This window comes from Harpia harpyja (assembly GCF_026419915.1).
Source record: "Harpia harpyja isolate bHarHar1 chromosome 26 unlocalized genomic scaffold, bHarHar1 primary haplotype SUPER_26_unloc_1, whole genome shotgun sequence".
In the NCBI taxonomy this organism is placed as follows: domain Eukaryota; kingdom Metazoa; phylum Chordata; class Aves; order Accipitriformes; family Accipitridae; genus Harpia; species Harpia harpyja.
In genome coordinates, this window is record NW_026293173.1 from 78,313 (window position 1) to 94,137 (window position 15,825).

At 65.4% G+C, this 15,825-nt stretch overlaps 1 protein-coding gene across 1 annotated transcript; it reads right to left on the reverse strand.

Annotated features, from left to right (window-relative positions):
- Positions 1-200: 200 nt before the first annotated feature.
- On the reverse strand, positions 201-15,819 carry LOC128137980 (voltage-dependent L-type calcium channel subunit alpha-1F-like). The gene is given in 51 exon segments (XM_052779255.1): positions 201-583; positions 698-838; positions 840-977; positions 1,064-1,176; positions 1,262-1,422; positions 1,542-1,679; positions 1,780-1,916; positions 2,012-2,131; positions 2,211-2,341; positions 2,442-2,543; positions 2,671-2,773; positions 2,859-2,955; positions 3,025-3,152; positions 3,295-3,375; positions 3,377-3,455; positions 3,878-3,969; positions 4,069-4,134; positions 4,222-4,350; positions 4,435-4,455; positions 4,643-4,726; positions 4,840-4,950; positions 5,060-5,218; positions 5,314-5,515; positions 5,633-5,779; positions 6,664-6,716; positions 6,813-6,920; positions 7,582-7,669; positions 8,427-8,533; positions 8,645-8,704; positions 8,950-9,079; positions 9,543-9,675; positions 9,744-9,795; positions 9,880-9,934; positions 10,079-10,160; positions 10,397-10,517; positions 10,912-11,119; positions 11,295-11,431; positions 11,433-11,521; positions 11,611-11,771; positions 11,958-11,984; positions 12,345-12,432; positions 12,539-12,622; positions 12,716-12,870; positions 12,952-13,055; positions 13,290-13,486; positions 13,685-13,837; positions 13,955-14,097; positions 14,185-14,324; positions 15,005-15,110; positions 15,275-15,518; positions 15,780-15,819. Coding segments are annotated over 51 exon segments (5,994 nt in total). The 5' UTR covers positions 15,808-15,819; the 3' UTR covers positions 201-322.
- Between the last annotated feature and the right edge of the window lie 6 nt (positions 15,820-15,825).

Here is a 15,825-nt window from a genome sequence, read left to right on the forward strand (position 1 = left end):
CAAACCCCTCCTTTTTTTCTGAGGCAAAACCCTCCTTTATTTGAGGAACCCCCTCCTTTTTTTGAGGTAAACCCCTCCTTTATTTGAGGAACCCCCTCCTTTTTTTGAGGTAAACCTCTCCTTTTTTTGAGGAAACCCCTCCTTTTTTCTGAGGTAAAACCCTCCTTTATTTGAGGAAACCCTCCTTTTTTGAGGTAAATCTCTTTTTTTTGAGGAAAACAGTCCTTTTTGTGGAGGAAAATCCTCCTCTTTTCGAGGTAAACCCCCCCGTCCCGTCCCCAGTGACCCCTCGCAAGCGCCTCCCTCCGGCAGCTGCGGGGTCCTAGAGCCCGCCGCCCACACACGCCATCTCGTCGGCCAGCTCCTCCTCCGCCGGCGGCCGCAGCGGCTCCTCGTCGCTGTAAACGGCGGCGGTGGCGGCGGCGGGGGCGGGGGGCGTGGGACGGCGGCGGGTGAGGAGGTCGGTAGCGGCGCTTTCCATCTCGTCCATCGTCATGTCGCAAGCGTCGGCGATCTCTCGTTTGGCCACCGCCACGAATTTGGGGTCGCGGGCAAACAGCCCCAACCCCTCCGAGATGAGCACCTGCGGGGCGGGAGGCAGAGCTGGCACCGGTGCGGTGCTGGTGGTGGTGGCGGGGGGGGATCCCGTTCCCGTCCGTCGTCCCCCCCCGGCTCCCCTCTTCCGCCCCGCACTCACGGCTTCCACCAGGCTGTCTGCGGAGCCGCGGCCCAGCCTGTCCCGAGGTCCGCAGGGTCGCAGGCGGAGGGGGCCGGGGGGACCGCGGTCCCCCACGAACCAGCGTGAGAGCGGGGGGAGGCTCCCCCCGCCTCCTCCCGCCGACACCCCCCCCCACCCCCGGCGCCGGTCCTCCCTCCACCAGGATGAGGGGCGCGTAGAGGACGTGGCCGCGGGTGGGGGCCGTGGCCCAGGCGTGCGAGGAGCCCCCCAGGCGCCAAGTCTCGGAGCTGCCGTAGCCCTGCGGGGAGAGGAGGAGGAGGAGGAGGTCAGTGCCCTGTGTGTGTCTGTGTGTGACACGCGTGTGCGTGTCCCGCGTGGTGGTACCTGGGGCCGTGCGGGGCCGGGGGGGCCCGAGGGGTTGTAGGTGCCCGGGATGGGCTCGTCCTCGCAGCTGCCCTGGCGCCGCAGGCACTGGATGGTGAAGGAGGGCTTCCGGCCTGGGGAACGGGGCGGGGTGTCTCGATGGAGACCCCGCCCCCTCTCCGTAAGCCCCGCCCCCTCTCCCGCAGGCCCCGCCCTTACCTGCGGGGGTCGGAGGCAGGAGCCGGCGCCGCTTGAGCTGCTGCCCTTCGAGGGTCCCGTTGTGGAGGGCGAAGTGCCGGGAGGGCAGCGGCAGCGACCCCCCCCGCGGCCCCTCTCCCGCCCAGCGCGGGGGCAGGGGGGCGGGAACGGTCCCCAGCGGTCTGGGGAGGGGGACAGAAGGGGTTTGGAGGCATTTGCCCAGTTATAGGGACCCCCCCCCGGGGTTGGGGAGCGGGGGGGTGTCCCCCAGGTGTTACGGGGGACACGGGTGTGGCGATACCTGTCCCCGCCCCACCGGTGGCGGGGGGCCGAGCCCTCCAGGTCCTCTTCGTGGCTGATGTCGCCCGGCTCCCCCCCCGGCTCTTCCCTGTCCTCAGGGGGGGCTGGCTCTTCCTGTCCCCCCGCCTCCGAGCGCCGCCTGCCACACAGGGCCGTCAGGACCCCTGTTGCCCCCCAGGGACCCCCGCTCCCTTCCCCATGGGGACCCCCAGGGTCCCTCTGCCCCACCGGTGCCGTACCTGCTGCCGAGGCGATTGGGGACGATGTGGGGAAGGGGCGCGGGGTCCTCCCCCTCGGTGGGGGCCGGGCTGCCGGCCGGGGGGGGCTCCCCCAGGAGGGGGGGGCTGGGGGCGGAGCCATACAGGGTCTCAGGAGCCTGCGGGCAGAGGGGCGGAGCTTGTCTTGGTGGGCGTGGTAATCGAGATGGGTGGGGTCGGTGGGCGTGGCCCGGAGGCGATGGGCGGGGCTTACGGCGTAGGTCAGCTGCTCCTCCTTGGTGGCGGCCGGTCCCTCGTCGTCGTCGCCCTCGAGGTCGCAGCTCAGCGCCCGCCGCATCTCGGGGCCCAGCGCCTGCAGCGTCTGCAGCCCGGCCTGGGGGGGGGGGTGGGGTGTCACCGCGGCCACCCCGCCCCTCCCCACAGCCCCACCCCCAGGGGGGTGCCCCCCACACCTGGAGCGCACACTCGTTGCTGGGGCCAGCGTTGGGGCCCAGCATCCCCCGCTCCTTCCGCCGCCGGAATTTGCGGAAATAGTCCTGGATCAGGAAGGTGGCGTAGAACTTGCCCACGGTGACCTCTTCCTCTGGGGGAGCGGAGGGAGGAGGCACAGCAGCGTCAGGGGTGCCGGGGTCCCCCCCCCAAGGGTGTCTGGGGGACACACACACACGGGGACACTCGCTCACCCTCGGGCGGGGGGATGACCTCATCCAGCAGCTTGGGCTTCGTCCTCTTCCAAATCTTCTTGATGACGGCACGCAGCTCTTTGTTGGCCACGTCCAGGTTCCCTGGCGGGGAGGGGGACGGCGGGGGGGGGCACGACAACACACAGCAGGGAATCCAGGGGTGCCCCCACCCTGACTCGTCACACCCCACTGTCCCATGGGGGACCTCGGGCCCCCCCCAGTTCCCAACCTTCCGTCTTGATCTTGAGGGAAGTGCGCACCAGGGCGAAGAGGGTGGCGTTGAAGGTCACGGTCCCATCCGAGTTGAGAGGCATGTTCATGGCCACCAGGCGCTGGTGGGGGGGAGGAGGGTGATGGGGGGGGGATATGGACCCAGGCGTCCAGCCCCCCCCCCCCCAGTCCCCTCTGGAGGCTGACCTTGCAGGCGACCCGGTGGGGGCAGAGCTTCCCAAAGCCCAGGGGGGGCTGGATCCGGCGCAGCAGCGTCACCACGTCCAGGTGCTTGATGCGGCCCCTGCGAGATGGGGGGGTCACGGGGAGCCCCGGATGGCTCGGGGGGGGCAACGTTGTGACGGTGACAGACCTGGCAGCGGGGTCGTACTCGGACCAGACCCGTTTGAACTCGTCCAGGTGGTGGGGGCCCAGGATGGACCAGTCGCGTGTCAGGTAGTCGAAGTTGTCCATGATCACAGCCACAAAGAGGTTGATGATCTGGGGGGGGGGGGGGCGGTCAGGAGCCCCCCCAGGGGCTCTTGCTCTGGGGCAGGGCTGTTGCTGTTGGCATTGCTAGGGGCCAAGCAGTGTTCTGGTGGCCCGCCAGGGAGCCGTGGGGCGGCGGCGCCGTGGGGCTCACCAGGAAGGCGCAGAGCATGAAGAAGCTGATGAAGTAGGCGATGGCGAAGTTGCTGCCGCAGGTGAACTCCTCGCCCGGTCCCCGCGTCCGACTCGGGGTCGCAGCGCTTGCCCGGCAGGCTGGCCAGCATGATCTCCTGCCAGGCCTCCCCTGTGGCGCACCTGCACCCCACATGCCCAGCGTGACCCTATAGGGCCCCTCCGGACCCTATAGGGTCCCCGCAGGACCCCCCCCTGACCCCCGGTGTGCCCTCCCACCAGGCCTCCCCTATAGATGGGGTAGAGGTGCCCTGTAGAGCAACCCTGCAGGGACGCACAGGCCCCAGGAGCGCCTACAGGAACCCCATGGGGAGCCGTGGGCGCGATAGGGACTCTGGGGGGGGGGGGCACAGAGGCCACAGGGACCCCGTGGGCACCCCAGGAGGACCCTATAGGGGTCCTATAGGAACCACGTTGTGACCCACAGACCCCAAGGAGGAACTCCACAGGGACCCAATAAAGGCCCTGACAGGCAACCCCAGATCCCATAGGGAGCCCAGAGCCCCCCCCACATCCCATAGGGCCCCCATAGGGCGCGACCCCACCTGAAGAGCAGCAGCACGGCCTGGGGGAAGGTCTGGAAGTTGTTGTTGCGGTTGATCTGGGTCCCGTCCTGCAGCGCCACCTTCCCGAAGGTCTGGGGGGGGAGGGACATGGTGGGGGGGGCCGGGGGCTTGCGGGACCCCCCCCTCGCATGGCGGCAGGGGGAGCGCATCTCTCGCAGGAGGCCCCCCACCTGCATGCCGATGACGGCGTAGATGAAGAAGATCATGGCGATGAGGAGGGCGACATAGGGCAGGGCCTGGCGGGGGGGGGCAAAGTGGGGGGGGTGAGGTGTCATCCCCGCCCCCCCGGTGTCCCCATCCCCCCCCACCCTGCGACGTCCCACCTGGAAGGACTTGACGAAGGTCCAGAGCAGGGTGCGGATGCCCTCGCCCTTGGAGAGCAGCTTCACCAACCGCATCACCCGGAAGAGCCGGAAGAAGGTGATGGAGATGCGGGAGCTGTCCTCCGAGCTCTGCGGGGGGGGGGGCGGCAGAGGGGTGAGGGGACCCCAAAACTCCTCCGCTGCTTCCCCCTGCGCTGGAGGACACCCCCGTACCTCACCAACGTGACCCCCGTTCTGTCGCACACAGGCGTGAGGAACCACAGATGGAGATGGATGGAGACAGATGTACACGAGCACCACGGACATGGCGGGGGGGGACGACGGGATGCAGGCGTCCAGGACTGGCCCCCCCCCCCCGAAAAAAAACCCATCCCAGATTCAGGGGACCCCCCCCCAGGAAAAAAGGGGGGGGGTGACTCACGTTGACCTCGGTGACGGCGATGTCCACCACGCTGCCCACCACGATGAGAGCGTCAAAGGTGTTCCAGGCATCGCAGAAGTAGTGCTGCGTATGGGGCAGGGGGGGGAATGGTGAGGGCCCCCCCCTTCTTGTGTGACACCCCTCACCTCCTCGTGCGACGCGCACACCCCCTGCTCCAACCCCTCCCGTGAGCCTACCCGGGGTTTGAAGGCGATGATCTTGAGCACCATCTCGACGGTGAAGAGCCCCGTGAACACCATGTTGAGCAGGTCCATCACGTAGTTGAAGGGCTTGGACTGCTCGTAGTGCTTTGGGGAGGGGGGGGGTGTCCTTAGCTGCCCCCCCCTCAAGACCCCTGAGGGTCCCCAAGTGTCCCCAACCAACCCCCCCACCCCCCCGGGTCCCCGCGTGCCCCACCTGGACGGCCAGGGCGATGGTGTTGAGGAGGATGAGGACGAACATGATGTACTCGAAGGCGGTGGAGTTGACCATGGCCCAGACGCGGTACTGGGTGCGGTTCTTGGGGATGTAGCGCCGCAGCGGCTGCGCCTTCAGGGCATACTCCACGCACTGTCGCTGCGGGGGGGGGGACACACAGCTGGCTGCCACGGGGGATGCCGCCGCCTGCGGGGAGCGGGGCGATGAGGCGACGCCACGGCGTCCCCGGGCACCTGGTTCTTGTCCAGCTCGCAATTGCGGTACTCGCTCTCCCCCTGCGCCCGGAAGGTGATGATGACGAAGCCGACGAAGATGTTCATCATGAAGAAGGCGATGACGATGATGTAGACGATGAAGAAGATGGAGATCTCCACTCGGTAGTTGTAGATGGGACCCTGGTCCTCGGCGTTGGCGTCGATGGCCTTGTACAGCAGCCTGGGGGTGGGGACACACACACACACACAAAACAGCAGACAGCGGTGGTCCGCAAGGTACCCCCCCCCAATGCGGGGTCCGGGTGTCATCGTCCCACCCCTGCCCCAGGTGACTCACGCGGGCCAGCCCTCGAAGGTGGAGACGGTGAAGAGCGCCATCATCCCCGCCAGCACGTTGTCAAAGTTGAAGTCGCTGTTGTGCCAGAGGCGCTCCCGCACTGAGGGGTGGGAGACGTCCCCGTCCTTGTACACCAGGAAGGTGCCCCTGCACGGGGGGGGGACACACACACCCCGTGGGTAGGGGACACCCACACCGCGGGAGGGTGACACCGCCACGGCACCGCGAATGAGCCCCTGCCTGCGGCCATCAGCTGGGCAGGGGACACGGACACAGGGACGGCCCCCCGCTCACTCCACGTGCGCTCATGCTCGGTTCACACCCTACAATTGCACGCCACATATGCATAACCTACACTCGCACCCAAGCTGAGGTCACAGCCTACGCACACGTCTACAGGCGCAGTCACGCTACACTCACACCTTACACTCACACTCCCACTATGCTCACACTCGGCATACCCTCACACTCCGCCTACACTCACGTTTACACTGATACTCAGCCTATGCTCACATACCACTTACACTTAGGTTTACACTCACTCAGCTTGCACTCATACTCAGCCTACGCTCACATTTAAACTCTCACTCAAGCTAGTCACGCTCAGCGTACACTCACACGCAAGCTACACTTGCACTCACACTCAGCCTACCCTCACACTCAAGTTACACTGAAACTACACCCACTCAGTGCACTCTCAGACTACACTCACACTCAGCCCACACTCACTCTCAATGCACACTCAGCCCACACAGCCTACACTCACACTCTCAATGCACACTCAGCCTGCACTCACAGCCTACACTCACACTCAGCCTATGCTCACACTCAATACACACTCAGCCCGCACTCACTCTCAGCGCACACTCAGCCTGCACTCACACTCAGCCTACACTCACACTCAGCCCACACTCAGAGTGTACCTCCAGCCCACAATCACGTCACACTCACCCTTGGTCGGGGACCACCAGAGCAGTGGGGGGGGGTGTGGGGGGAGGGGTCAGTCTGGGGGGGGGGGGGCTGGGACCCACTTGCACTCTCCTGGCGTGTGTTTGGCCTCGTCGGTGCAGCTGTAGAACTTGCCCTGGGGAAATGGGGGGGTCAGGGGGACCCCGGCCCCCTGGAGGGGTCAGGGGGACCCCCAGGGGTGGGGGGGTTGGGGGGGGTTCCCCCACCACACCTTGAAGAGCTGCACCCCGATGCAGGCGAACATGAACTGGAGCAGCGTGGTCACGATCATGATGTTCCCGATGGTGCGGATGGCCACGAAGACGCACTGCACCACGTGCTGGGGACAGAGGGACACCAGGACACCCGTGACAGGGGGATGTCAGGGACAGCCGGACACGGGGACAGCCATGACAGTGGGACATCAGGGACAGCCAGACGTGGGGACACCGGGACACCCGTGACAGGGGGACGTCAGGGACAGCCAGATGTGGGGACACCTGTGACAGTGGGATGTCAGGGACAGCCGGACGTGGGGACACTGGGACACCCGTGACAGGGGGATGTCAGGGACAGCCGGACTTCAGGGACACTGGGACACCTGTGACAGCAGGACGTCAGGGACAGCCGGACACGGGGACAGCCAGACATGGGAACACCCGAGACAGTAGGACATCAGGGACAGCTGGACATCGGGGACATAAGGAACACCCGTGACAGTGGGGACACCACGGACAGTCGGACACGGGGACAGCAGGACACCTGGATGCCAGGGACACTGGGGACACCTGGCCGTCAGGGAGACCGGGACACCCGTGCCACCAGCAGCACCGTGTGCCGGAGACACCCGTGCTCCCAGTCCCATCGCCCCCGTGACACCAGTAACACCCCACACCACACACGGGGGCCCCAGTGCTCCCAATCCCACTGGTACAGCCTGCAGCACGCCACAGGCGCTGCTGGGTGTCCCCCAGTGCCTCCCGGTGCTCCCAGTGCCACACCTTGAGGCCCTTGGCACGGTTGATGGCTCTGAGGGGCCGCAGGACGCGCAGGACCCGCAGGATTTTCACCACTGAGATGGCGCTGGAGCTGCCGCAGGCGTCAGGGGACACCAGTGCTCCCATTAACACTCCCAGTGCTTCCCAGTAACGCTCCCAGTGCCCCCAGCAATGCCCCTACTGCCTCACAGTGTTTCCAGCACTGCTCCCAGTACTCCCAGTGGCATTCCTTGTACCCTCCCCGTGCCCCCAGCAGCTTTCCCAGTGCCCCCAGTTGCATTCCCAGTTTCCCTACTGGCCCCAGCAGTGTTCCCAGTGGCACTCCCAGTCTGCCCAGTGGTGGTCCCAGTGCCTCCCAGTACCTCCAGTGACATTCCCAGTACCCCACTTCATCCTGTGGCGCTCACAGTGCTTTCCAATGCCCCCAGCAGTGCTCCCAGTGCTCCCAGTGGCACTCCCAGTGCCTCCCAATGCCCCCAGCAGTGCTCCCAGTGCTCCCAGTGGCACTCCCAGTGCCTCCCAGTGACCCCAGTGCCCTCAAAGGTGCTCCCAGTGCCTCCCAATGCCTCCCAGTGCCCCCAGTGACTCCCAGTGCCCTCAGCAGTGCTCCCAGTAGCCCCAGCAATGCTCCCAGTGCCACCAGAGGTGCTCCCAGTGCTTCCCAGTGCCCCCAGCAGTGATCCTAGTGCCTCCCAGTGCCCCCAGCGGTGCTCCCAGTGCCTCCCAGTGCCCCCAGCAGTGCTCCCAGTGCCACCAGAGGTGCTCCCAGTGCCACCAATGGTGCTCCCGGTGCCTCCGAGTGCCCCCAGCAGCGTTCCCAGTGCCTCCCAGTTCCCGCCCCAGCTCACTGGATGCCAAAGGAGATGAGGGAGACTCCGACCACCAGCAGGTCGAGGAGGTTGAACCAGTTGCGGCAGAAGGAGCCTTTGTGCAGGAAGGCGCCGAAGGCCGTCATCTGGGGGAGGCCGTGAACCCCGACGTTGGGGACCCCCCCCCCCAAAACCCTGGGGACCTCCCCGAAACCCTGGGGACACCCCCAAAATCCTGGGGACCCCCCCTGGCGTACCTTGAGCAGGATCTCCACGGTGAAGATGGAGGTGAAGGCGTAGTCGAAGTAGCCCAGGATCTGGGGGGGGGGGGGGGAAATGGGGTGACCCCTCCCCCCCCCAGTGCCCCCCTCTCCCCCCCCCAGGCCCCCCCAAACACCCCCAGGGCCCCCCCAAATTGCCCCAAGCCCCCCAGCTCTTCCCAGCACCCCACATTTCTGCCCCCCCCCCAACACCGGGCGAGCGGATCCCTAGTCTTGCACATGGTGACGGGGTGAATTAGTCCCTGGTCCCCCAGTTCCCCCCAGTTTGCCCAGTATCCCACGTGGTTGCGGGGCGAGTGGGCGCGGACGGGGTCCTCGGCGGCCAGCGAGACGCTGCTGAGGATGATGAAGACGAGGATGAGGTTGGTGAAGACGTGGTGGTGGATGAGGGCGTGGCACCGCACCCGCAGCCTGCGCCGAGCACGCATCAGCACCAGTTACTCCCAGTGCTCCCCCTCTCCCCTCTGTCCCATTTTACCGGGAACCATCCCCCAGCGGGTTCCCCCCTTCCAGTTATTCCCAGTTCCCTCCAGTTTCCCCGCAAGTGTCCCCAGTCCCCACCATATGCCACCCAGTGCTCCCAGAGCCCCTCTCCCAGTGCACCCAGTGCTCCCAGTTTGTGTCCCCACTCCCAGACCCCGTGTCACTTGTGTCCCCAGTCCCAGTGCTCCCAGTCCTCCCAGTGCCTCCAGTGCCAGTGCTCCCAGTCCTCCCAGTACCCCCAGACCCCTAGTCCCAGTGCTCCCAGTACCCCCAGTTTGTGTTCCCAGTCCCCCCATGTCCCTTGCACCCCCAGTCCCAGCCCCGCAGTGTTCTTAGTGTCCCCAGCCCCAGTCCTCCCAGGGTTCCCAGTGCCCCCAGTCCCCTCTCTCACGGGTTGGTGCTGCCCAGCAGGAAGAAGGCGCTGCCCTCGGGGATCGGCACCACCTTGGTTTTGGGGGGCTCCTCCAGGGATTCCAGCCGGGCGCCCCCCAGACTGTCCCGCTCCCCCCCGGCCTCCTCGTCACCTGGAAGGGACCCAGGCGTCCAGACGCTGTCGCCCCAAACCCCCCCCCCCCCGGTGGGTGACACTCACCTTCCTCGCTCCCCTCCTCCTCCTCCTCTTCCTCCTCCTGCTCCCCCTCAACCTGTGGGGGGGGGGGCACACGCTGAGCGCGCGAGGGCCATGCACACTTTGGGGGGGGGGGGCCGCACCCTCAGCTCACACTCACCTTCACGCTCACGTCCTGGCTCGCTGCGCTGGCTTCCACCTCCCCGGCCTTGTCCCTGGGGTTTTTTTTTGGAGGGGGGGAACTTGGGTGGGGGTGCTCAGCCAGAGGACCCAGGGGTCCAGGTGCGCCCCCCAAGAAGGGACCCAGGGGTCCGGGTGCCCCCCCCCCTCAAAGAAGGGACCCAGGGGTCCAGACTCACTTTTTATCGGCCCCCGAATTGATGTTGTCACCGTCGGCCAAGTTGTCGACTGCGATGGCCAAGAAGACGTTGAGGAGGATGTCTGTGGGGAGGAAAGGGTTAAACGTGTCCTCCCAGTATCCTCCCAGTATGTGCCCCTCTTACTGGGTTTGTTCCCACTCCCCAGTCGTCATCCTCCGGGCTCTCTGCCTCTCATTTCCCAAACCCAGTGTCTCCCATTCCAGCTCCCCAGTTAGGCCGTGCTGCCTTCCCAGTCCCTCCCAGTTAGCCGGTTCCCTGCTACCAGCCCGTCCCAGTGCTCCCAGTATGCCCACGCACAGTTGCCGCAGATGAAGAGGATGACAAAGTAGACGCAGACAAGCATTCCGGGGAAGACGGGGCCACCGTAGGCCATGATCCCGTCATACATCACCGCGTTCCAGTCCTCTCCCGTCAGGATCTGCGGAGGGGGGGACACACCCCCAAACACCGGGGTCACCCCAAAACCTCGGCATCCCTCCCCAATGCACCCCCCCCAGTACTCCCAGTGCTCCCAGTACACCGCCACCTCCCAGTTCTCCTCTGTCAGGGTGCAATGTCACCCCGGAGTGACTACAGGGTGGTGAGCGGACCTGTTTGGGGGGGGGGCACCTCATGGGTTTTGGGGTCTCCCCACGGGTTTTGGGGTCCCCCACGGGTTTCAGGGTCTCCCCATGGGTTTTGGGGTCACCCCATGGGTTTCCCCACAGGTTTTGGGCTCTCCCCACAGGTTTTCGGGGGTTGTGTTTGTCCCCAACCGCCCCCTCCCCCAGGATCTGGGGGTGTTCTCCCCACCCCCCGGGATTTGGGAGTACCTGGAAGACGGTGAGCAGCGCCTGAGGGAAGGTATCGAAGGTGCTGCGCTTGGTCTGGGTCTCGTCGAAGCTGAAGCGTCCCCCGAAAAGCTGCATGCCCAACAGGGCGAAGATGATGATGAAGAGGAAGAGGAGGAGCAGGAGGGAAGCGATGGACTTCATGGAGTTCAACAAGGAACCCACCAGGTTGCTCAGCGACGCCCAGTGCCTATGAGACGCTGGGGTTACTGGGAGAACTGGGAAAGGGACCGTTTCCCCGCCTCAACTAGATCCACCCCGCCACCGACACGCCGGGGGGTGGCTGACGGAGCCACGGGAGGGGAGGGGGGTCGTCAACCGCGTTCACCGCGCGTTGTCATCGCGTCCCCCCCCAACTCCTCGACCTGGTGACTTTAAAGACGCGGAGGAGACGGACGCAGCGGAGGACGGAGATTCCCAGGGGTTCCATGGCCCCTCGTTCCACCAAAGCGGTTTCCAACACCCCGCCGCACACCACGAAACAATCGAACCGGTTGAAAAAAACTGGCGAAGTAACAGGCGGGACCCAAGGCGTACAGCTTCAACACCATCTCGGCGGCGAACAACGACAGCAGCGCCTTGTTGGCGTAAGCTTTTTGGGGGGCGGGGGTTGAGGAGACGCCCGTACCCCCCCCCCCAAAAAAAAATCTGGGGGTGTTCGGCGGGGGTAGGGGGTTGTACCTTGCGTTTGGGTGAGCCAAGGGGGTTGCCCATGGTGCTCGGAGGCGATGGTGAGGGTGTTGAGGAAGACCAAGAGTAAGACCGTCCAGTAGAAGGAGACGGATTTCACCGCCCCGCGGCACCGTCGGCGCCACAGGCGGTTCAGGCGGCGCAGGCGGCGCCTGGGGGGGGGATTTGGGGGTACGGGGGGGTTGGGAGGGGACAGGGGGACGTGGGAGGCGGGTGGCGTTTTGGGGACGGAGGGGAGGTGTTGGGGTTACAGAGATACAGCCCATCAGGTGGGAGGTGTTGAGGTGGGGGGGCCCCACTGTGTGGCCCCCCCCCCTTTTTTTCGAGCCCCCACTTACCAGAATTTCGTTTTCGTAATTTTGCCCCTGGGGAGGGAAAAGTGCAGAGTTACCCCAAAATTTGGGGGGGTCCCTGTGGCCACTAAGGGGGGGAGGTTGGGGTACCTGGGGGTGGGGTGCTAGGGTCAGTTTTGGGGTCCTGGGGGGGGCTTAGAGGGTCCCTGGGGCTATTGGGGGGGGTCCCAGATGGCCTTGAGGAGCTGTGGGGTTTGGTTTTGGGGTCCCGGGATGGGGGCACAGGACCTGTGGGGCGTCCCAGGGGCTCTGGGAGGTACTGGGGGGCCATGGGGTGGCCAGGAGGGGTCGGGGGGGGGCTATGAGGGGGGGTCCCAGAGGGTCCTCGCAGAGTTGCAGGAGGCTTCCTGAGCCCCCCGTTCCAGCGCTCACAGGCAACGGTCGCAGGCAGTGGGCTGCGCCTCCTCCTCGCCCACCGTCTCGGTGTTCACCGACGTCGTCTCGCTGCCGGGAAGGCTGGCTGGGGTGGGGGTCAAAGGTCAGCAGCGTGCAGGGGACCCCAGCATCCGGGGGAAAAGTCGTGGCGGGGGGGGCACCCCGGGGCGGGATGGGGGGGATGTCGCTACCGTGGGTGTCGGTGGAGTGACTGGCATGCCGGAGCCACTTCAGACGCGGTTTCCGCTTCCCCATCAGGTCCTCGGCGGTCAGGCCTGTGGGTTGGGGTGTGTGGGGGTGGTCCACAGAGGTTTTTGGGGTGCTGAGGATTTGGGGGGGGGGGGAACCCCACCCCCAAGCCCACTTACGGTGCTTCTCGTGCTCGTCCTCATCACCCTCCAGGTCTTCAGCCTGGGTGATCCAGTCCATGTAACCCCGGAGATCTTCCTCCAGCTGCTGCTTCTCCCTCAGCTTCTGGAAGTCTCCGCGGGCCTTGGCCTTCTCACGCTCCTTGGAGAATTCCCTTGGAGGTGGAGAAATATGTGACACACCCCCCCCCAGACACACTAACGACATGCTAACGACACGCTAACGATGCCCTCACCCGCTCAGCACCCCCAGCACCAAGTTGAGGACGAAGAAGGAGCCGAAGATGACAAGGCTGACGAAGTAAATCCAGGGTAGCTCATGGCCCATCGCATCCTGCATCTGGAGGGGGGGGGCGATGGGGTTGGGGGGGGCAGGTTTTGGGGTGACACACTGTTAAGGGGGGGGTTGGGGGACCCCAAATCCACCCGTCAGTGGCGCAGGGAGTGATGCGATTGACACTCAGGCGCCGGTCAGTGGGATCTGCCCCAGCCCCGGGGAGGATTTTGGGGGGCTCAGGGAGTGCAGGGGGGGGGGCGGGGGGCAGATGAGTGTAAGGATTTTGGGGGGGCTTACCCAGTAGAGAACGTCAGTCCAACCCTCCATGGTGATGCACTGGAAGACAGTGAGCATGGCGAAGAAGAAGTTGTCGAAGTTGGTGATGCCACCGTTGGGACCCTCCCAGCGGCCCCGGCACTCAGTGTTGTTCTGCAGGCAGGCGCGGCCGTGGCCCGAAAAAGCACAAGGGGAGGGGTCCTCCTCTGATTCTAGGTCTGGGGGGGGGGTAAGGGGGAGGTTTAGCACCCCCAAAATGGTGTTTGGACAGGTCCATGGGGTGTTATGGGGGGGGTGCGGGGGACTGGTGTGCAGAGCGACAGAGTAAGGAGGGCTGGGAGCCCCCCGGCACGCTGGGAGCAAAATTGGGGTGCAGGAGGTGGGCACGGTGACACCCCCCACCCACCCCCCCTTACCAGATCCGATGAAGAAGCAGGTCTTGTGCATGCGGCCGATGAAGAGCTCGAGGCCGATGATGGCGTAGATGATGATGACAAAGAGGACGAGGAGGGCGATGTGCAGCAGTGGCACCATAGCCTTCATGATGGAGTTGAGGACGATGTGGAGGCCTGCGGGGAAGAAGTTGGGGGGGGGGGGGTGGCAGGAGGCTGGAGATGGGGGCAGCCACCTCCCCCCCACCCCCAAAAAAGCCGTGCCAGATGTTATCGCCCCAAAACCAATCTCACTGGGGACGCCGGAGACGAGGCGGAGGGGCCGGAGAACGCGGAAGGCACGCAGGGCTTTGACGTCGAAGCCCCCCGGTTTCCCACTCATGTGGTGGGCTTCACCGGGTTTGTGGGACACCTGCTCCAGGATGACGCTGAAAAGCCTGAGGGAGATTTTGGGGGGGGGTGGTGTTATTTGCACACGCCCCCCCCCCCTTGCCTGTTCCCCTCCCCTGGGGACAATTCCTCACCCCACGATGACGATGACGAAGTCGAGGAGGTTCCAGCCATTGCGGATGTAGGCGCTGGGGTGCAGGACCAGCCCGTAAGCGATGATCTTCAGGAAGGTCTCCACCGTGAAGATGATGAGGAAGACGTACTCCACTTGCTCCTGGGGGGGTGGGTGAGGAAGTTGGGGGGACCCAAGGCATCTGGGGATGTCCCACCCCCATAACCCCCCCTCCCAGGGGCTCAGTGGGGTGGCCCAGCACCCCCTTCTCCCAGGGAACAAAGGCATTTGGGGACACCCCCCCCCAAGATGGCCCCCCACCTTCTCTTGGGAGACAAGGGACAATATTATTTGGGGGACACCCCCCACCCCTCAACCCACCACCCTTCCCATCATCCCTTTCTCCCTGGACCCAGGTGTCCGGGACGGCTAAGCCGGGATTAGCACCCACCCCGGCGCCGGGTAAGCGGCTTAAGGCAACGGCACACACGCGTGCGAGGGGAACACGTGTGGCACGCGCTTCAGGGGACCCAGGCGTCCGGGCAGCCCTCTGCCACCCCACAGACACCTACCTACCCCCCCCCAAAAAGTGTCTGGGCATCCCCCCTATAGACCCTCTCTGTCCCCCTATCCCCACCCAGGGGGGAACCCCACTGTTGGGGCAGACCCCCAGATTCCCGATTCCGTCCAGCACCCAAAGCGGCTTCGTTAAGCGGTGGTGTTATCCCTTAACGAGCTAAACCAGCGCCTGACTGCGACCAGATGAGGACGCTGGCCCCAGTGAAAGTGGGGGGGTGCACCCCTTTATTTTTGGGGGGTTGGGGGGGATTAGGGGTCCTCACTAGGTTGTGGTTGGCAGCGTTGGAGTCATCCTCGGGAAAGGGGATGTAGACCCCCAGAGCCACGCAGTTGGCGAAGATGGTGGCGAGGATGAGGATGTCGAAGGGCCTGGGGGTAAGGGTGGGAGGAAGGTGGGCAGCAGGTAGGGGGGGGCTGCCCCCCAAACCTACACCCCTCCATCCCCGCAGCTCCCCATCCCCATGGTCTCATGGCTGACCCTGTCCCCACCACCATGTCTCCCTGTGACGCCCCCCAAAAAAACCCCCACTCACTTCCACTCAACGATGCTGATGGCTGCCCGGCGGATGGGGTTGTTGAGGCGGAGGCAGAAGAGGGCACGGGGGGAACGGTGGACCCCCCCGGAGCCCTGACCCTTGTGCTTGGTGTGGGGGGGACGTCGGTGACGCTGACCCGGGGGGGTCCCTCCGCCCGCCGGACCCCCGTTGGCTTCGCCTATCGGCCACCCCAGGGGCTGTCCCATGGCTTCGGCGAAAGATGGCAGCCCCTTGGGGGGTCCTGAGGGTGGGGGGGATGGTCAAGGGAGGGGGCAAGGACCCCCCCAAACTTTCCTGGACCTCCCCAAGCCCTCCTGGACCCTCCCCCATGCAAAGCCCTCCAACTCCAGGACCCCCTGGACACACAGGGACCAGCTGTGAACACCACATCCCTTAGACCAGGGACCTCCCCGTACCCTCGGGGACCCCCCTCATCTCATTGGGGACCCCGCACTTCTTCCCAAGGACCCCACTATCCCCTCTGAGACACTGCCAGACTCACCCTCTCCGTTCTCTTCTGACTCCGACATGGTGAGGGGTGTCTGGGG